Source organism: Athene cunicularia (assembly GCF_003259725.1).
Source record: "Athene cunicularia isolate RWA chromosome 4 unlocalized genomic scaffold, athCun1 chr4_part1, whole genome shotgun sequence".
NCBI classification, from domain to species: domain Eukaryota; kingdom Metazoa; phylum Chordata; class Aves; order Strigiformes; family Strigidae; genus Athene; species Athene cunicularia.
Window position 1 is genome coordinate 6,845,886 of NW_020799098.1, and position 21,851 is coordinate 6,867,736.

The following is a 21,851-nucleotide window of genomic DNA, read 5'->3' on the forward strand; positions in this document are numbered from 1 at the left end:
CAGCCTCAGCACCGGGAGCTCCGGGTCCAGCCATCCGAGAAACTTTTACGCCTCTCGCACAGCTGGGTGTCCCCCCCACACTCCTCCCTCACCCGCGGGCGGGAAGCGGAGCCGCGGCCGGGAGCAGACAGGGCGTTCGCCCGTTTCGTCCCTCCTCACAGACGAGCCTGGCGAGCAAAAACCTCACCTTTTGCTTTTTTTTCCAGAAATAAAACGCTCGGTTTGTGTCAGCGGTTACACCGCAAACGGCCCCAAAAGCCCGCGGTGCCACAGCAGCACCTCAGGGGTGCCCGGGGACCCGACGGCCCCTCAGATAACGACGAGGGAGGGGGCACGGCGGGTAAAATGTAAGATATTAGCGCTGTTCTCCGAGCTCTGCGGTGAGTCAGGGCCTGAGTCTCTTCAGACGGAGGGAAGCTGGCAAAGCTCTTACCGACTTGGAGGAGAGGGCAAGTGGGCTGCCACGCCGGGGCGAGGTGCATGGTCCGGCCGGCCCGGAGGAGTTTGGGGTGCCCTCGCTGGGGGGGAGCACACCCGGTGTACATCTGTCCACCCCGCCGCCTTACTCCATGCCAAGCTCCCTCGAAGTTTCAGCACCTCCCCTCGCACGTTTTTAAATCGTTTTGCGGGATGATCCCGAGAGTTAATTCTGCTGACTTGCACCGCTGAACTCCGGGACCGAGGGTGATTTTTAAAAACTGGCGCACGGAAAAGGGAGGGGATAAACGCGAAGATTTTAAGAGCTTTTTTTTTTTTTTTGATTCTGCAGGATTGGTCTGCAATACTTAAAATACTCGTGGTGATAGGCGTATTAGAGGTAGCTAATACAAATCGTTACAGGGACTCCTTGGCTTGCAAACATTAGTAATTCGCTTTGATAAGCCACATGCCCAATACTAGGAGCAGATAATACAGAAACACTCTTCTGTGTTTCTATACACACACAGGCTGTAGATTTTCCTGTGGTTTCTGAGGGGTTGGTTTGTTTGAGAGGGAAATATTTGAACGCAATGGTTATAAAGGGTGGTTTCAGCCACCAAGTTGCATGAATTTCAGGAATCCATTCAGGGCACAAGTACCAGATTTTAGCTTATAGACAGCCTTTAGCAGCTTGGCTCCAGCTCCCTAACTTGTTTTTCCCCATTATTCTCCCGGTATTGTCCATTTCACGGGGTTATCCAGCAGGACTGGGAGGTAACTCCCAGGACAAGTTTATGCAGTCTCTGACTTTCTTAATTCTCCTCCTGTATTAGGAAAGCCTTTTGTGGCTCTGTAAAGACATCTCAGACATTCCTCAAACAACATAGTTTCTCTAGATTCTCACTGTGCATCACTAGGACAGCATCTAGCCAAGCGCCTCATGTGGGGTTTGTATAAATAAACAAATTTGGTTTTAATCACTTTAAAGTGGTTAACCACTTTATTGCCATTTATAAATGTTAGCAAATATAAAAATATATACATATCAAAGCTGAAAGAAGAAAATAATGATTTTTTTTTTTTTTCCCATTACTTAAGTTGCCATGTGGCAAAGTATCAGCAGGAAGGAGCATTAGGGGTAGAACATGTTTAAATCGTAAGTGGAGTATCTATGAATACCAACATGGATATGGAAGTACCTCTGAAAAAAAAAAATTAATAGTGGAAAATGAAAATTCAGAAATGAAATTAAGAGTTCAGTTACATTGTTTTATAGATAAATGGATACAGGCAATGAGACCATCTCCTCGGGGTTACATGACTGGGCAAATGTTTAGTTCTAAACTGGAACTGCTGATTTGAGGAGGGAGGGGAGTGTGGTACAAAATATTATGACAAGGGGAGTGCTCTAAGTGAGGATAAGTTGGCATGATGAACAGATGGAGTATTCAATAACAGGAGGTTATTAATACTGCAGTTTGGTATTCTCTACGCTACTTCATGAAGGGATTCATATGCTTGCTCTTTTTCCTTTTTGATTGTACACAGACTTAACAAATACACACACAGTAGGTAAATGCCGGACTTACTCCCCTGCCGGTGCACATGCACGCATCACAAATTCATGTTTCCTGGGAAAACATGAAGGGCTGGATCCTCAGCTGATTGTAACTGGACCAACTGTGTTCCTTTCAATAGCGTAAAGTGGATTGGCACCTGCTGAAGGAGAGAGGTTATCTGACCCTGGCTCCCCAGTCGAAAGGTCTCCACCCTGCTCTTTGACAGCTGCCACGAGGCACCTGCTCTACAGAATACACTGTGAAGACTGTCAGGATGGAAAAGAGAATGAAATACCCCAAGAGCGTTTGAAGTCTTCCTTCAGAGCCCAATTCAGTGCTCTTTCTGTTTAAGAAAATCAAGCTTGCTTTCACCCAGAGTTCAGTCCTCCTCCCCTACACAGCTTGCAGTGGCCTAGTTTTAGACTGGACATGAGAAAATCCAGGAGCAGACCAGCTGACTCCAGTCAAACCTTCCACTGCCCCCATCCGTTTTACTGCCTGTGTTCTCCAGCTTGCCTCTGGGTCACTAAACGTTCAGTCATCCCCACATCTTTTTAGACTGCAGCTTGTACGGCTACAATAATACTAAATCTTCCACAGAATGTAACAATCCCCATCCTCATATCACATTTTGGCACTGCTGTCACTGCAACTTTTTTTTTTTTTTTTTTTTTTTTTTTTTTTTTTTTTTTTTTTTTTTAACAGTAATGTTACACAGCCGAGTGTCTTCTGTGTTTTGCACTAAGAATTATGGCATTTTTCAAAGCCCCCAAACTGTTTCTTGGCTTCTTAAGAGTCAGCTGGAGGAGCACATGTGCTGAAGAGTAAATACATTGTTTTAAGTGTATCTGTTAACAGCCATATGTATAATTTAAGCACAAGTTTTATTCCCCTCAGAATGTCTAATCATAAGGGCATGACCTTGTGCTTTCACAAATTAGATACATTAGGATACAATATCTTTAGCAGATGTGACTTTGAAGATACTGAAAGAGGAAGTTTTACTGTTGTACTGTCTAAGCAATGAGCCAAGATGCATGCTGAAGGCTCTCTAAAGTGAATAATGAGGTTTGACAATATTCTTATATCTAGATACTGAGACTGTGTACTTACAGATTTTCTTTAGTTTGTCATAGCTGTGCATGCTGGCCTTTTCATGCATGTTTTTGCTTCATTATCAAACACGCGGCATTCATTGTAACAGTTTTTAAAGCCATCGTTTTGAAAGCTTTGTGCATTTTTAAATCAAAGTGTAAGATTCTATTTCAAGGGAATATCTTAACTTTTGTGAACAGTGAATCTTGCAGATGCTATTAGGAGATCCTAAAAAAGTATTTACGTCAGAAGAAAATTATGGTTGGGTAAAGCAGGCCCAACATTTAGACTTTATTCTAAAAATAGATCTTTAAAATGTGTTATCAAAATAAATCAATACAATTTATTTAAAATCTGGAAAGAAGACTTTGGATTTAAATCTTTCCTTAATTCTTTTGCTCAGATCCTGAAAAGCACTGCTTTATAAAACACACACACGGAGATCAGTCTACTTTCATTCTGCTGTTGCATATTTTAATTAGAGCTGCTTTTTTTATGTATAACTTCCTCTGTGTGAAACTTCCCGCTGTAGGAAATTAATGCTTTCTGGTTGATGTGAAAGAGAAAGGCCATTTTGGAGAAACATTTTCAGCAGGTTCTGAGGGGAAAATGGAAAAAAGAATAATTGACAGAAGGGAAACACTTCATCTTTAACAAATGGTGGTCATCACAAGCATGAAATAAAATAGAGGACCTTCATCTACTGTAAAAAAGAAGGATTGCTGAAGGATCAAAGTCGTAGATTAAAGTTCCACTTAATGAACAAGAAGTTCAGCTGTGTCAAACATTCAAAGTCATTTTTGAAATGCCAAATGTGCATTGCTCCTTTCTCAGAATGGAATGGCTATACTAGCTCTATGCTGGAAATACCAGCCGTACAAAAGTGTAAAAGCTTGCAGTGTGCGGAATGAATGGAAGAATAAATTCCCTTCAAACCAGTGAACACAAAAACCCGCTCTCCTCTGATGTTATCTGTATTAGGTGACTAAGGGATTTTCTTCTTGATCTCACCCTCTTCATAGAAGTGCTAAAAACACAAGAACCAGGGTGGAATGAAATCCTCTGCATTTTCTGGTTACCATGAAATGAGAGGTATCATTTTCCATATCGTCAGGAGGAGTTAACAGACCATTTCCAGGAAGGTCTGTGTTCTGGAAGAAGATAGAGATGAACAGCAGAAGAAACCTATCGAGAACCATTAGTGGATGTCAGCCATTGTCCATCTGTTCACAGTGGAATAAATCCAGACCTGAAGGAACAACTGCAACCTGCCCCCATATGGCTTGTTCCCTTCTGCGCTGGCAGGGCTTCTTTGGGGATTTGACATTGGATGAGGTAAAGGAGAAGCAGAGCAATCTGTGTTCCCAGGAACGAACAGCCAATTCAGATGAAAGAACAAAAAGTGGGTTAGTAACCCAAGGGAAGATTTTCTCCTTCTCACCTGTCTGAAATCTTGAAGCTCATTCAAACTGTGTACCTTGCAGAGATACTATGCTGAGGCTCCTACCAGTAGCAAAGACCTTAAAAATTTAACTGCAGCTACTAATTATGTGGGCAGTGGATAGCCCATCAATTGGCGAGTGAAACCACTGATCCAGCTGTCTCCCAAGGTGTTCAAAAAAGGCATTTAGAAAGAATATTTTACACACAAAAAACACTTCATTAAAAATTATAAGACAATATTCTTTCAACATAATGAACTAGCATAACAACATTCTGCCTTTACTTTTACAGAACTGGGTTGCAGCGTGCTACTACTGAGTAGTAATTTACCTCTCAAGTTTTAAATCAGTCTGGGCCTGGTCATGCATGATTTTCTATATGATTATGGGCAGGAGGCTCAGATCCATACAGAGTAGTTACGACATCTGAATGTCTCTCTAAAATTATAATGAAAAAGAGATACTCTTTGTGATGCTGCATTCTGTATGTAAAGAAACAAACATACATTAAAGCCGACTGAAAGGATCAAAACCTGCAAGGTTGTAGTAGATTCAGTAACCTGTTTGGTGATAGTAATTTCGCAGGTAATGTGGAGAATAATTAACCACCCAGTGGGCTAAGCAGAATCAGTGGCTGTCCTGAATGAATGTGCTCTTGTGGGTGTGTCTTCAGTCTTAGGACAGTGTGCTGAGAAACTCAACAGATGCAGAAAATCAAATTCAGGAGTGATGTGCAAGAGGTACATTTGCCTACACGGATTCAAGGGCAGGCCACAGAAGAAAGGAAAGATGCTCAGGCTGGAGGCTTGATCTCTGCTCTAGCTCTCAAGTCCATAAACGGTTCAGATTTGCCAGTGTTATTCCAAACGTGAGGTGATTATCTGCACAGAAGAGGGATTAATTATTTTGGGCCTGGCACCGTGCTAACGCAGCAGTAGGGACAACTCTAGGAGATGCTGTACACTCATGCCAGTTTGGACTGGCAGTAAGTTAATTATCTCTGTGCTGCAATGTAATTTGCACTCTATTATCCTCTGCCTCCTTTTTAGTTCCCTTATAACACACTTGGCATCTTATTTTTGTCAAGGTTGTACAAGTAGTCAGGAAAAAAAAGCTCTAATTGTATCAGAGATAATTTTAAATTTCCCAAACAATTATACTTGCACTTATAAATGTCATTCATTCACTAGGTGGCATATAGGACATCACACTTCCTTGTTTGAAACACATACCACAAAACTGAGGAACCCTTTGGGAAAAATAAAGCTATGAAATCCAAGCAACATCTCACCAAACACTGAACTAAAGACTTTTCTCTCAAACTAACCATGAGGCTTACCAATCCGAAAAACTAGCAAGGATACTAAAGGATGCAAGAAGCAAAAGAATGTCTGTTAACGCGAAAATGTCCAACTGCTGTCGAGAACCTTGAGCACAACCATGTGCTGGGATTACATACATTTATGACACTGAAACAAACTCTTGCTTTGTCAAATTTACTTGGGATGATTACAGGCTATCCGTCTTGAATTTCATCCTCTTCCCAATTGAACACTGCTTCGTACCCTCGTGAAATACTGCACTACCAGCACTTCACCTAACACTAAAGTAAGAGAATGGTTCATTAGTGAGCAAAAAGTGACCTCTAGTGAATCATCACACCAGCTCCCGAGACACGTGATCTCTCTGGCAATGCCTTCCTTGCCTCTCACCGACTGATCACATCCACATCCAATTCAAATCTGATAATGCTCCACCACAACACTACTCAGCACCTGTACACCACTGGTCAAGCACTTCAGACACCTTCAGTAACTTGTGCTTTGCACAGCAGCTATAACAAATGACAGAAAACATCTGCACATCAAAAAACCTGAACACGTATGTTTGAACGTAACAAAAAAACTGCATACAGAGAACTATTACAGAATTTAATGGACTATAATAAAAAGTGTAAGCTCTAACTTGTTTTAATTTCATTTTAGAAGTAGTATATCCAGGAATTTGTAAATAAAATAAGGAAAACATCCTACTAAATATGTAAAAATAATAATAAACATCTAGATGAACAGCCCTTTGTGCTCTAAGAGAACGGGAAAATTAGAGTGGAGAAAAACAGTAGCAAAGAGAAGGGCAGTGAAAATCAATTCCATAGCTACAACATATGGAACAATATAGAGGCTAGGCAATCCATTAACAGCGAGTGGTCGATGATTTTAGAACAGTAAAAAGAAAGGAGCGAGGCTTCATGCGTAAAACACATACACCATTAGCCGCACAAACTCATTTCATGTTCTCTGCCTCCATGTATCTAGCAACATACTAATATTTTTATACCCCTCCAAATACATATATATTTTTCCAACAAACATTTTATAGGCAGCTATTGGGAGGTTCACCTTTCTTTTACTAAGCCAAAATAAAGACTCTTGTACAACTTTTTTACTTCCCATTCTCAGGAGTTAAAACTCAATAGCTGAAAAGTAAACTGCAAGAAATCCTTATTCCCTATGCAAGACTCTTCCAGGTACAATTCAAATCCTAAAGAACATCAGTTTACACGCCAGCTTACACAGCAAGATGGTAACTTTCTGTATACTGAAAAAGCTCCTTTTGTATTGCTGTATAATGTAAAGAAAGAAGCAGACTGGTATCCTAGCATAAATACTGCCTGATCATACTACTTATATTCATATAACATACAATTTCACTATAGAAGAAAGTCGATTCAAACAGGTGATAATCAGTATCAGCAGATTTACTGCTACTTGAGTTTATATTTATTGTCAAATACCCCGACTTACAGACTAAGGCAGCACTGTGCATTATGACAGGTTGGTATTATTTAAAGATTATTGGATAAACTTTCCAAAGGCCTTACCATCTTACATGAATAAAATGCTGCGGAGATAAAACACCTCATGAAAATGTTTTCTAAACCGCTGGCTTTGCAATGGTTCACCTCCTCTACACAGGAAAACACCATCTGACAGAGATGTTTTGTTGAATTTGTATCACAGCTCAGCACAACTGTGGTCCTACAAGTGTCTTTTGGGAACTCCATCATCTGACAACGACCATTACTCTTGACAGCAGAATTTCAGCGCAATTTTAAAGATAGTTACTGTTGTGCCGGGCAGGCATTGGCAAGGCGGCTGGGCTGATGCATCTGCAGTATTTGTGATTCATTATGACATTGTGGGAAGCCCACCCAGAGTTCATCATGAGCTATAAACAAAAGGCATTAAAATAAACAAAAGAATTTTCTATGATAATTTTAAAAGGTAAATTTCTTAGAACAGGCTACTGACTAGAAGAGGATTTGGAACATTATATCAGCTTCTGAACTGGTTTCAGTTAGCGCACCATGTTGCTTACCCTAGTCTTTTCAGGTTTTTCATTTATTTTGTCAAGACAAGTTATTTCGACTCTTAACACAAGCTGTCTTTTTTACAAAGCAGGATATCTAATACTGCTTTTGTGTAACGGACTATGATTTTTCACTACCTTGATGTGCCATTTGAGCTACCAGGTCACAAGAAACACAGCGAACAACTACAAATCTGCAACACTGATGCAATAAAAAGTGTCCAAGTTTTCATTTTTATTGCCAAATTCTAGGGAATGTCTTAGGGTATACAAAACCTATTCTTTTCCATGGCTTCAAATTCTCATGTTTTATTTGGGTCCTATTTATTCCTATGACCAGCAGAAGAGTCACGGATATAACAATCAGCTTTCATTAATTTGTATTACGCTACATACCCGAAAGAATGATCAGAGTATGGGCTTGTACATCACCTTGGGAAGAGTAAAGTTCAGTAGACACATACAAAAAGGGAAATACTATCATGCAAACAGATTGGGATCTTAATTAAAATGATTCGATATGCCTTATGAACAGTACAAGTTATATTACAAGATGACAAAGTTACCTTAGGAAAAACATCCTTTAAATTAACCCGTGGAGGCTAAAGACAACTGAGCTCTAATAAGTAAGTATATATAGATATTGTATAAATAATTAACTTTTCCTGAAAGACCTGGAAACAAATGAGAATACTTTGTGTATCATTGTACTGTGCTCATCTCTAACTAAAGTGGCTTCTGAGACCTGTGACCCAGAAAGGTTAAAGTTTGTGTCTTTCCCAGAGGCTGCACCTACATGATTAACATTACAGAGAAACCCACATCAGAAAGAGCTATCACAAGAGAGGAATGAACGATAATTCATGTAGATAATAAACAGTCTAAGGAAAAAAAAAAAAACAACAACAAAAACCAACCCTACCTTGGTTCAATGAGAGTATTTTAAATGTTTTTCTTTTTAAGTACCACAGCTGTAACTTCTACTAAATCCCAAGTACTGAGAGGGATGATTTTCTGTTTCTCGAGGTTTTACAGTCACAACCAGAGTTGCATGTTCTTCTCAGATTCCTGGATCTCTCCTGACAAGATATTTCCAGTTGTGCTACAATCTATGGATGTTTTGAGATGGAGACAGATGTCTGTTGGGCCGTAGGCTGAGGTCATCAAACTCATCTCATTTGTGACCTGAGCTTGGTCTCTAGTCTCTCTTAAAAATAAAAATAAAAATAAAAATAAAAATAAAAATAAAAATAAAAATAAAAAAAGGGGGTCGAGGGGAGGGAAGCACGCACGGGGCACGGGGAAGAGAAGAAAGAGAAAAGAGGTGGAAACGAAACCAAAGAAATGTTTGCTAATTTATCTATAATTTTGTTCTATTTAGTTTTTAATCTAATAGCACAGGCAGATTTTTGATATCATACTGTCAACATGATGCACGATGAGAAGATACGTGTTTGGTCATCTATCATTACTACTGCTCACAGTGTAATTATTGTTTCTGGCATTATTAGCAGGCAACTGTCTATTACCTCCTGATCATCTAACCAATCAACTTCTCAAGAACTCACATTTAAATCTCATTTCAAAGGCAGTTTTACTGGACTAAGTGGGTGACGTTGCTTAAATTTATAAATATTTTACATAAATCTTTATCAGTGAACAGTTCCATTTCTCAGTTCTTGAAACATCCAAAGAAAAAAGTGCCATGCTTATGCTGACATAATTCCTGCTGCTTAAGGGAAGATAAAATTGGGTCTCTCAAAGCTGCAGGCAAAATACTACAATGGATAACAAATATTCCTTGTGTATACATGATTGGAACGGCTGTCTCCGTTGGGCACTGACTGTAAGTTGTGGGGCAGAGAACGGGTTGAGAAGAGATTTTTGTTGTTAGAAACAGTTCATGTGTACATGCAGTATTCCAACAGCCTATTTTACAATCACTGCTATCTGCACCCTGACCACAGAGATGCCTTCTTGCTTAAAACAACCATCAAACCTCCAAAACACTACAGACACCCACAACATAAACAAATATAGATACTCATTTCACAGGGGTTTCTATTTAAAAAAAATAACAAAACTAAAGATATATTGGTAGCAGATTTTCCGAATCTTCTTCCCTTTGATGGCTGCAGGGTAGTGCAAATTTTTACATATAATCCACTGTTAAGATCATCACTGTTTCCGTTGTGCTCTTAAAAAAAGAGAAAAGGAGAAAAAGGGTTTGTACAGGAGCATTAATAGTTCCACTTGCCCTGTGGCGAATGGGGAAAATATGTCAATGTGAATTATTGTACTGTCTCCATGGATCAAGATTTCTCTGAGTGCTTTCAAAATTCCACTAACAGAAACAATTGCTAAGAGCATTTGCTACTTAGCCTGCTATGCTGGAATCAAATAAGACCCTAGGATCAACTAATGCTAAAATATTATCTTTTATATTGATTTTCTCCCCCTACATTAACTGAGGAAAGAAGCAGCTAAATAATTTCATCCGGAAAGAATGGTGTATCACTCTCACAAGGACAGTCAATGAATTTAAATAATCAAGATAATTTCAAAATAGAATTTTGAGCAGCTTACACTACCAGAAATGTAAGAATGTCACAGTATAATTTTACTTCATTCTGACCTAAACAAGTTGTACTACATATTCTACTTACTACACATAGTTATGATGGGGAATGTAGTATCTCTTCTCTGCAGAAACCGAGAACACCCACACAGATGCATTAAAAAAAAAAATTTCTCATTTTGTGCCGTTCCGCATGCACATTCGTATTTGAAGGAGCAAGCCAAATACCAATAAAGATATTCCAAGTCTAATTTCTCTACTGAAAGGCTATTTTATGGGTATTTATTAAATTATTTTTAATATCTCTTTCCTAGTACTAGATTATGGTCTCAATTAATTAATAAAGCACAAATGTAGAAATTCATGGGCCATTGGGCAGATCTGGTATGAAAATTTATTTCTAAACTTCTTGGTCTGGCCAACAGGAATATAGCAGAAGAAGAATGAACCACTGATGAAATCCAGACACTGTGTACTTACATATTATTGATTATTTCTACCAAATAGCAAATTATCTTCACTAGAAAATAATCATCTTGATTCTTATACTACATTCATCACCAGGATTTATAAACATCTAACAAATTTATCTAAGGCAACCACGAAGATGCAGTAACTTAGAGCTTTGCAGGGTGTCCAAGTTAGAACTACTAATGCTCTGGTTAAAAAAGTGCTACACAAAGCTGATAAAAACAAACACAAATTAAAACGATTATGAATAAGTTAGCTTAAGCCACATTTGTCAATGAAAAAACTCTCTCAATAGAGATGTTTCTAATGGGCATCTGTCATCACCTTCACCAGCAACGTGAACATAAGATAGAAAATCTTTGCCAAAATTACTGTGAACATCACAAAAACAATAACTGTTTGTAAAAAATAATAGCAACAGCACAATCACACAGTCATTCTGGATCACAAATAAATAAATGAAGATCAAAGAAACAAAACATGCTGTAATAAATCCAAGATGGAAAGCTTTGCCATTAGAAAAGACTACTGTCACACTGATGGGGTAGAGAACTAGATCCTTAAAAGCGATGTTCAACTCTCTGTGAGCTCCAAAAACCACACCCCAACAAGAGGAGATAACATTTTCCTTGAAGAAATGGTTATATTCAAGCATGGAGAAAATTTTTGCCATCGCAGATAGGATTACTGAGATTATAAACAGTTAACTATTGCTGCCAGGTCTGGCATCAATATTCTGTATGTTTGAAAGGTTGCAAAAAGAAAAAGTCATGCTGGAGAAAAATACCTTGAAGAACACAATGTGTTCAGATTGACAACAAAAAATTGAGAGATAACATGATTACGCTTTGTAGGGAGAAATACCAGACACTAAAGGACTGTCTAATCTTAGAGAAAGATATAATAAGGAGCAGTTTAGAAGCTTATTCACAATCTGTATTTTCTTCCTTTTTTTTTTTTTTTTTTTAAAGTGGATGTTATTGACTATACTATCAAGAGTTATAGTGGTGTCCTCATCTCCTGAATACTTTAAATGCCTTTTTGAAAGATCAGTCTAATAAAAAAAAAAAATCTGTGTCTGAACTGTATCAGGGATATATGTGATACAAAGAGGTTCAAGATAATCTGGAAATTCCCTCCTGATCCTACACTCTGGCTCCAAAAACTTAAGATGACATTGTTGGTTATTGCTCTGCTCCCTGTAGGAATGAACAGAACAGATGATTTGTCTTTCACTGAGCGTCATCTACTGATATAAATCTCTCCCCGCTCATGACGTCCATTAACAGGAAGCAATTACTAGTAAGAAGTTGTTGATGAAGAGTGATGTCTTATCATAAAACAACTAAAGTACAGAAGAGAGCTCGCGGTGATCCCACTGAGAGCACCACGGACAGAATAGATAGATTTCACCTGGACTTCAGCTGGAAGCCCCACACAGAATGTGAAACACTGAACTCCAGGACTTTCAGTACTAAATTAATAACAAGTTGGTTTTACTGTCATTAAATAACTCAAAGACTTGAGGTCACGCACTTGTCTACCCAAGTGCCCTGAGACAGGGATGTCTGGAGATTAGCAATGAATAAACAATCACTGTGCCAGGTGCTCAAAGCATGGTCTGCCATGAGGTGAAGGTTCTGTAGCACCTTCATCACACTACGCAGGGTATGTTGCTGGCACAAGTGATAAGAGATAAGTAAGATAAGTGATAAGAGATAAGTAAGATAAGTGATAAGAGTAAGAGATAATTGAGATGGCAATGTGTACTTCTTATGTACCAATGCTACTGCCACCTTGCTCAGGTTTAGCTCCTTGCTCACTGCAAGACTTCTTGTATCTGACAAGTAGAACTGGATGTTGCTCATCAATTTTTGGTATTTAAGCTGCTGACATTTTAATTGATGACACAGCATAGTCTTTTCCATTCAGTTTGCAAAGAAGTTGTGCAATATGGAGCCCAGAGGAATTCTGCTGGCAAGTGCTTTTGTAAGGGAACTGAGGCATCTCATAACTGGGAGAAATTAGAAGGATTAAAGCACTAGCCCAGATTCAGGAAAAGTACAATCAATTCCTGATTCCGTCATCAGCCTCCTATCATCCTTGTCGCCCTAAACCACTTCCCTTCTACGTATCCAGGCTCCTCATCTTAAAAATATGTACAGTATTCACTTATTAAACACTCACATTTGCTGCCTGAACAAATCCATAAAATATTCAGACATCCCACTACAACTGAAGAGTCACTCTTAGTACATCTAACAAGACCAAGGACAGGTATACATTCATCTGCGATACTGAGCTTAGTTGTGTCAGCAATGTGTCATCATTCTAGTTTCAATGTGGATATATAGAGATTAGATTGTGCTGTCCTATTAAAAAAAAATATATTAAAACAATCTGTTGGAAGTTGACTATCTAGCCTGCATTTTGCATTTGCCCCCTGATCTGCTTCATGCACCAATAGGTCCCCCTGTGTTTAGTTAACTGAATCTCCTACTGCTAGCAAAAAAAATATAATATAAATTTGTGGGCCCATAAAATTACATTTGTTTTAATAAAACTACTGTGTTTTGGAATTATCGCCTAGAGCAGCCTCACACTGAATCATGTGCAGACTTTAACATACTTTTTGGTGTCTTCTACTAAAGCTGAACATCTTACTATTAGATGAAGAGCAGAGCTGTGGAGAGAGGAGTGTTTCTTTGTAAGGTAGATCATCCTGGTAGGTCCAGATGAGGAAAAAAACCCTTACTTTCATTCTAACATAAAAAAAACGATCGGGAAGCTAAAATGTAATACTAACAATAGAATTCTGTTGGGCGAACCCTTGAAAGATCACTGAAACAATAATAAATCAATCATCTGGAGACAAGGATTATGGAAAGGAGAAATTAAGATCAATGAAAATTGTGTTCATTAATGAAACATTTTCATCACCAAAAAAGCTACTGTTGTTAGAATAAGAAAAGACTGTCAACCCCAGTGTGGTTCACAGGTTTATTTCTTTAATGATAGGTACACCTCTGTTGTATGGAGAATTAAACGCAGCAGGTGTAAGACAATACTGCTTTCCTATGAGATGGCTATCTCAGCTCCTTGCTTTTAGCAATCTGTGTAACTGTACTCCAATCACAACCCTGTTCATTAACAATACATGTCAGTGCCTCCATCTGCCATAATTTTGGGTTTATCCAGCACAGACACAGCCGTGTTTAACTGAACACGCACTGTAGGTGGTGCCGCGGACATCCCACCACTCAGAACCAGGCACGCAGATCCTCTGAATCCTGCTTAAACCAAAGGCTGCCACAAAGTTGACTCATCATCCCCCCACAATGCTACCAGTAATAAAACACTTCTTGGAGATTAAAAAAAAAAAAAATTCTTGTCTGGGATCTGAGAAACACAACATACACTAATCACTTCTGCGGTAATTATGGCACATGAAGTAAGTGTGAACTATGTATTAGTCTGCAGTTTCCACAGTGTAGCTTGAAAACAGCATTTTTCTATTTTCCAACTTACTGAGAAATCTGAGAAGTAATTATTTTTTTCCTTTATGGACCAAGCCTTGATGTTACTGAAATCAATTAATGTTTGCCATTCAAGCATAGGAGACCCCAACATGCTAAGACTGAAGATTCAAGTTAAATTTGTAACTATTTACTATACAAAATAACAATTAACACAAGCTAGTTTCCTTTTCCCAGAGCTCTAAAATAATTATGAATGTGAAACAAAGATCACTGTTACTCAGGCAGTAGTTTTCAGGTGGTCAAACTGCAAGACTAGAGGGATTCAATTAAACATTTAATAACTGTAGAGGACAGTACAGTTCAGTGTGCCAAAATAAACCTTCAGCTCACAGCTGTATTAAAAATTTGAAAGATTTTCAGTAAAATAAATCCATATTTTATTAACATGCTTGCTACAGCTGAAGGAATAACATACGCCATCATAAAATAAATGTTTAAATCAGTACTGTACACTGTTTAGGATATTGCCTGCCTTAAAAATCAACTATCTCTGTAACTCATTCTGATTTTTAGAAAAAAGCAGATAATAAGAATGATCTTTTACCACACACAGTCTCTCGGCTAAACTCTCCCATTACAATTTAGCTATAGGTGAGATGATAGGAAAACACCAGCTATAACCAGGTATTTGTGGGATGAGAAGTTGGCGTCTTCGCTGACATCAGGCGGCGTAGCATATACAAGTTTCAGAAAGCAGAAGGGGAAGATTTTTGCGATGGAGTAATCATTTCCAGGAAAGTCCTCTGAGCTCCAGAGCTTGTTTGCTGCTCCTGCAGCCAACCTGCCACTGGGATTTACGGTCTGCCCGTGATCAGGTGAGAGTAGTGAAGCTGTGAGCACTCGTCCCATCTTTTTGAGGGTGCTAAGCAGAACCTGACTTTAATTGATGACTGGTTAATATTAGATAGCAAATTCCCTGAATGTTGAAAGAGCTTCCAAGAGAAGTGTGTTAATAAGTTTACTGGAGGGAATAAAATCTTCATTGGTTTTGTCCTACACTCCTGACTCTCTTTACCAGAGCGGATGTTAACCTCTTCTCAGTGAAGACCTATCACAGAACTAAAGGAGTAAGACTCAGAAATACAAGTTTTGAAATCTGAAGACACTGATTATAATCAAAAGCTGGAGTTCAACTGTAGTATCACTGGGTGCCTTAATCTATTACTGTTAAACAAGCAGGATCTTCTAATGTGACAGATCCCTGCAACCCTCCACCTGCTGCTGTCTCCAGGTAGAGTAGACCCCACTAAACGCGACCTCTGAGCCCCATCATCCAACCAGAGCTTTACCCCTCTGATTGCCCACCAGACCACAACCATCCCACCACAACCTCCCAACTTGAATAACACTAAGGGAGGGAGTGCCAACAGCCTTGTTAGAACCGAGGGAAATTACGTCCACAGCTCTCCTCTCACCCCCAAATCCAGACAGGTTTTCACCAAAGTGAATCTGCTCGAACTGGCAGGATTTATCTATCCTAAATTCATGTTGACTGTTCCCAATGACCTCCTTCTGTTTCATGTCCCCAGAAACACATTCCCAGTCCTCATACTACCAATGCAGTAGTAGAAACTTTTTTTTGCCCTTGCCATTCAAGTCTCAGGCTTGAGCTTTGACTTTCCTAACACCATCCCTGCATGCCAGGGCAGTATTTCTAAATTCTTTGTAGCCTCTCCTTCCTTCCAAGTTTACTGGAGGCTAAGGACTCCTCAGATCCTCAATTTACACATATAGTTTCCTGAGCAATTCAATCTAATGATTTGCTTCCACATTTCATTCAAAAAGAAGGTTTTTTTTTCTTTTTAAACAAAGCCTAACTGAAGAAGCATTGACATCTATAATGGGATGGCAGCATGAGAGTAGCATTTAAAAGCCTACTGGGAGCAAAATTAAGGCTCTTAAGAAGACTGTGGCTTCTAAAATTTAACTGTTGCCTAGGCCTCTTCTTAAATTCTTATCAGTACTAAACATTACAAGCAAGGAGGCAACTACTCAGAAAAGAATAACCATTTTTATGTTTTTAGGTGCAATTTGGGCAATTAAAAAAAACAACCACCCAGATTAAGGAGTATTTCCTAGTCTTCTCTTCCAGCAGCCACAGAAACATCATCTTTTGGTACCTTTTTGTAAATGCAATTATAGGTCCATTTATATATATATGACATTTTAGTAGTAATTGTGCAAGCACTGCTAAGTAATTGTACTTGAAAATTTGATGATGGAAAGAACCTTTTCTTTCTTGCGTTCATCACTATGGAAAAGAGAATACAGCGGGGTTTTTTAATAACTAGTAACCTAATTTCTGGATGTTCTAAGTACAAACGTTGTTTAAATACAGTTCAGTCTGATAAAGGTTCCTATGAAAGACAGATAATTTAAAACTCCATCAAGTATAACTAGTGACAAACTGATTATTGTTTTAGTAAGAAGTTTGCTTGGGTTAAATTTTTTTTTTTTTCACATTTTTTTTTATTTAATGGCAAACAAACTGCCCTAGAGATGAAAAATGTGGTCAGATTATCAAATATTTGTTCATAAGTAATGCATAAAAAATTATTAGACTGATGGCAGTTATTAAACTGATGGCCTTTTCATTCCTAATCGGTAATTTCAGATGATTTTTTAAAAGTACATTTCAAGAAAGTGGCTTTGATGTTCATCATCTCAGACCACATGGAACAAATCACAGAGGCACAGCCCAGAAGAGGTAAGATTTCTGACAGAAATCACTGAAGTGAGAAGGGAAGCGTAGCAGGGCACTAAGCCAAGGTGGGGTTTGTACCTGAAACTTGTAATAACGTTGATTTATTTAGATGTCTCTTCAGAGGAAAACATTTGAAGGAGGACCTCCTCCCCTTGCCCATTTAGTGCAGGGTTGAGCAGGGTGTTACTGGCTGCTTTGCAAGAGAAGTTGGTGAGCTCAGCCGTCCTCACCTAGGTAACCTTGGCTGGTCTGCCCTTACCCTCAACTCCTTCCCATGTTGAAATATTAATGATTTGCTCCTCTTAACTCCAATGGCTAAAATGGACTAATTGCAAATTTTGACATCTCTGTGAGAAGGTACAAGAGGGGAAAAAATCAAAATCATTCTATGGAAAGTAACATTTCTACATCCTACTTCTGATGCAAGAGATCTGTTGAATCCTGATGATGTTACCGAGTTGACTTCATTTGTACTGATCTCCTGTAGTACCACACTGAAAGACAAATCTGAAAATCTTGACGGTTTCTCAAAACACACACAGATTTAGGCTTTCTACTTATTCTGCAATTTGATCACAATTTCTTAAAAAAAAAAAAAAAAAAAGTGTTAATTTATATAACAAATTCATGAGTTACAATCATAGACATCACAGTAACTCTGGAAATCCCACACAGATTTCCCTATGCTCAACATAATAATGAAGAAAACACCACAGTCCTCTCACAAAAACACCCTTCAAGCTTTGAAGCATATCCTAAGGATAACAAAATATGGACTTTGATCAGAAAAGGAGCAAGTTCCAGAGCTCAGGACCACGACCTTCTGCTAACTCTTTTCTCCTCCATCTTTTGGCAGCTGCAGGTATCACCAGAAACTGCGTACACCAATCTGCTGCAAACCACTGCTTCTACATTTCAAACTGAACGTCATCCAGGGAACTTCAAACTTTTCTGTCCTCCCACCTCCTGCTTTTGAAATGTAGCCTTAACTTTGTAATGTTGCTCTTGAGAAAATGGAGCAGAAGAGGCTTTCAGCATAGAAAAAAATGTTCCCTGGATGTCTTGCATGCAAAACTGAATGGCTAATGGAGTTTCACGACCCTAAACCCACTAGTGGTGCATCTCATCACACCGCGTAGTTCCAAGACTGATGCAGGGTCATGCAGGGCCCCACCCGGACCAGCGGGACATCTCCATCGACTCAGATGAGAATCACCGATTTATAAAGAGCTATTTGTGTGCTTCCCCACAGAAACCACACGGTGAGGCACGCCTGCATGCTGTACCCTGAGTGTCCCTTGCACCAACACATCCCAGACAGGAAAGAAGCAGCTGAAGGTCCTGAAGACCTGCTACACTTTGGGTTCATACAACCATATTTAAGCCCACATAACTGAAGTTTATTCATCTCCTGGAAAATAAAAACATACATTTCCATTCTCATATTTACAATATGTACTTGACAACAGGATTTGGGTCATTTCTGCCCTCGCTTTAACAGCACAAGTATTTTGACACCAAAGGTTGAAAAGAAGATGAACAGATTTCATGTCAACACAGAGCAGTATGAAAACAATATTCCCCTAGGTCATCAGATTTACTTGAATCTACTGTCTGGTTTTGAACAAGGAGATTTCTTCCTGTGAATAGCCATTTCATGTTCAAACTAAAAGGAAGGGCAATACAGCTGTGTCATTTGATTTTAAAAAAATCTCCAGGAAATAAATATTTGCTCTCTGCTGAATAACTGGCATGTTTGGAGCTTAAAAGGGATTCAAAGAGGGACTGATCTATTTAGAAGGTATAACCAGGCATGTAGCAATACTTTATATAGTGACGTATTCCTTTTGTACAGGCACAGAATGTAGCACTGCCAAAAGCAAGACCAAAAAACATTGTGTTGAATGTTGTGGAAGGCAAGGGGGAAAAAAGTAGAGGACCCTCAAGAGCTTTGTAATTTAAGTATAAAGCAAAATAAAAAGTATTCCTTATGCTTCAGACATTAAAGAAATGCAGAAAAGTAATGGCCCAATGTTACCACTTGAATAGTCATGAGGGGAAGCAGCTTTTCCTAGTGAAAATGAAATATTGGACTGGATAAGACCAGTATCTAACTCCATATAGCAGATGAAGTGAAACAGGTTAAAAAAACACCCTATATATGCATCTATCTGTGTGTGTGCCATGTCAAAAGACAAACTCAGTGTCTGGGTACCAAAACACAAATTCAATGGGTGCAGCTAGGCCATCTCAAGGATGTTTAAATAGGTGTTGATCATTCTCGTAGGAGACAGAAGCATTACATTTTAATTGCTAGCCCTTATAGCCATGTAACAAAATACTCCTAATAACTGAAAGCACAAATGTGATGATTAAAAAATAGTTAATCTTACAAAGTTGTCCTCTAGTCAAATGTAGGGAAGTAATTCTTTTCCTAAATTATTTACTGAAGACATATGCAAGAGGCAACGTGCCTGAGTAATCGCCACTTCAATCTTTGTTTCCTTTCTTAACTTAACCAAAGGAAAATTAAGACGCTAAACTGACAATGCATACAAAAGGAAGAAAACAGTGTTTGCAAAACACTTCTCCTTTCTGGAATCTTACTGGGTATTAGTACTGTGTCATTTGGAAAAACGTAATTCCACAAATCTTTCAACACATTTCTTGCTAGCTTCTGGAGATACAGGGGTTTTGTGCAGCATTGCTTGGGCTGACACAATCCAAAATGTAGCTGGAAAATAAAAATGCAATTAATCTCTCAAACAATACAATGAAATATTTAAATACGTATCTAAAACATTCTGTCCTGGTTTTGGCTGGGATAGAGCTACTTTCTTTTTCCCTTCTTAGTAGCTAGAATAGTGCTGTGTTTTGGGCTCGGTATGGGATTTGATATGAGAAAACTGTTGATAATGTGCTGAGGGTTTTAGTTGTTGCTAAGACATTAAGGACTTCTGAACTTCTCATGTCCTGCTAGTGCACAGGTACACAAGAAGCTGGGGGTAGCACAACCAAAAGAATGGACCCAAACTGGCCAATGGAACATAACATTCCCTGTCATCTAATGTTGTGCTCAGTATATAGGTAAGTGTTGATCGGGAAGCTCCACTTGGCTTTCAGGATTGTGGTTTCAGGATTCTCTCTGCTCTGGGATCACTAGCTGGGAACAGGCTGGGCATCATCAGCGGGTGATGTGCAATTACACTGTGCATTCATTACACGTCCGTATTTTCTATTATTATTTATTTTATTTCAATTATTAAGTTATTTCTATCTCAACCTATGACTCTCCTTACCCTTACCCCTCCAACAGCCTCCCCCACTCCCCGGGGCTGGGGGGGGGTGAGCGAGCAGCTGCAGGGTGTTTGGCTGCCAGCCAGGTTTAAACCATGACACATTCAAACCCTGAATCTCTTCTGGTCAGGATGCCAGTTTTTCCCAGACTGGGGAACACAAGAAGCATGCAAGGTGCTAGAATATTATTTTCATCTGCAATATCCAAACATGGTAACAGATTGAGTAATACTGAGTAATATGCAAATGGCAGAGTTCAACTGGAAGAGGGGGTGAGGGGGTGTGGGTGTTAAGTATTGACCTAGATACATAAAACTAAGCATTTTTTCTTAGAAAGAAATAAGAATTAGAGAAAATTCCTCATTACACATCCTACCCAAAGGTACCAAATGTCTCCGTTTCACCTAATTACATCTTTAATGCTACTCCTACTATTTAAGTTTTTACATCATCTAATGGCCTACATGGTCCATCAATCCATCACCACAAAAATTCATTGAATTATAATAAAAAGTAGTCCAAGAAAAGTAGCACTGAGAGCATCAAAGAGGAAATTTAGTCTATTAAATAAAAAAGTTTAGGGAGGGTCAACAAAATTTAAAAAAATTAGAAAGAGATGGGATAAAACAGCATCAACAGAATGTGAATGACTTATGTATTTTAAAATACTAATGAGAAATTAGAAAATAGATATTGAATATGCATTTGGTTAAATTGTTAAAAAAAAATGGAGGGTTGCATGTTATAAAGAAAGTAAAATACAAACACTGAAGTTTGTACATATTCCAAACATTTTACTGCTTTGACACAAAGTATCTATCCATGTGAAAAGAAACTAATTCAATAATAAAAAGATAGTCAATGGTTTTTCCTTGACAGAGACAAAAGCTCTGAAAGTGCCAAGTGTTTGTCATCAACCTTCTCTTCTTGTATCTGCAAGACCGCAGTGTGAGAAGCAGAACGTGTGGCACATTGCCTGGCTGCCTGCACTGGCTCCCCAAACACCTTGACATCTAAATGACAAACAAGTGCCCCCCAGATGGGCTGCCTCAACAGGACTACCAAGCCGACCGACTGGGCCTGGCCTGGGTTCGTTTGTAAGAGAAGGTAAAAACCAGATACTCTGGCCATCAAAATATGAAAATGGATCTGGAGTTGACTGAAATGTAAGATCCATAAAACTCTTCCATCAAGACTCTGGTACTGATGAAGTGAAGAATACTGTAACCCCAACCTACAAACATCAAAAAAAACCCACAAAACCACAAAACCCAGAAACACTGATCTTAAGATGTTGCGGGAAGAAAGAGGAAGGGAAGGGAAACAAATGTTCTGCTGCAGTGGGAACGCTGCCATGAGAATGCAGGGGGAAAAGAT

General features: G+C 38.9%; 1 protein-coding gene across 3 annotated transcripts in view; it reads right to left on the reverse strand.

The window, feature by feature from the left end:
- The window catches only part of CTBP1 (C-terminal binding protein 1), a 237,980-nt gene that overhangs the window by 71,193 nt on the left and 144,936 nt on the right, over positions 1-21,851 (reverse strand). The window contains exon 1 of one of the 3 annotated variants that reach the window (XM_026846832.1): positions 434-580. The exons of 1 other annotated variant lie outside the window; for it this stretch is intronic. In XM_026846832.1, coding sequence (XP_026702633.1) covers positions 434-545 — 112 coding nt within the window. In that variant the 5' untranslated portion in view covers positions 546-580. Of the gene's footprint in view, positions 1-433; positions 581-21,851 lie in introns of those variants that run through there. One more of the 3 variants, XM_026846831.1, reaches the window with a different exon arrangement.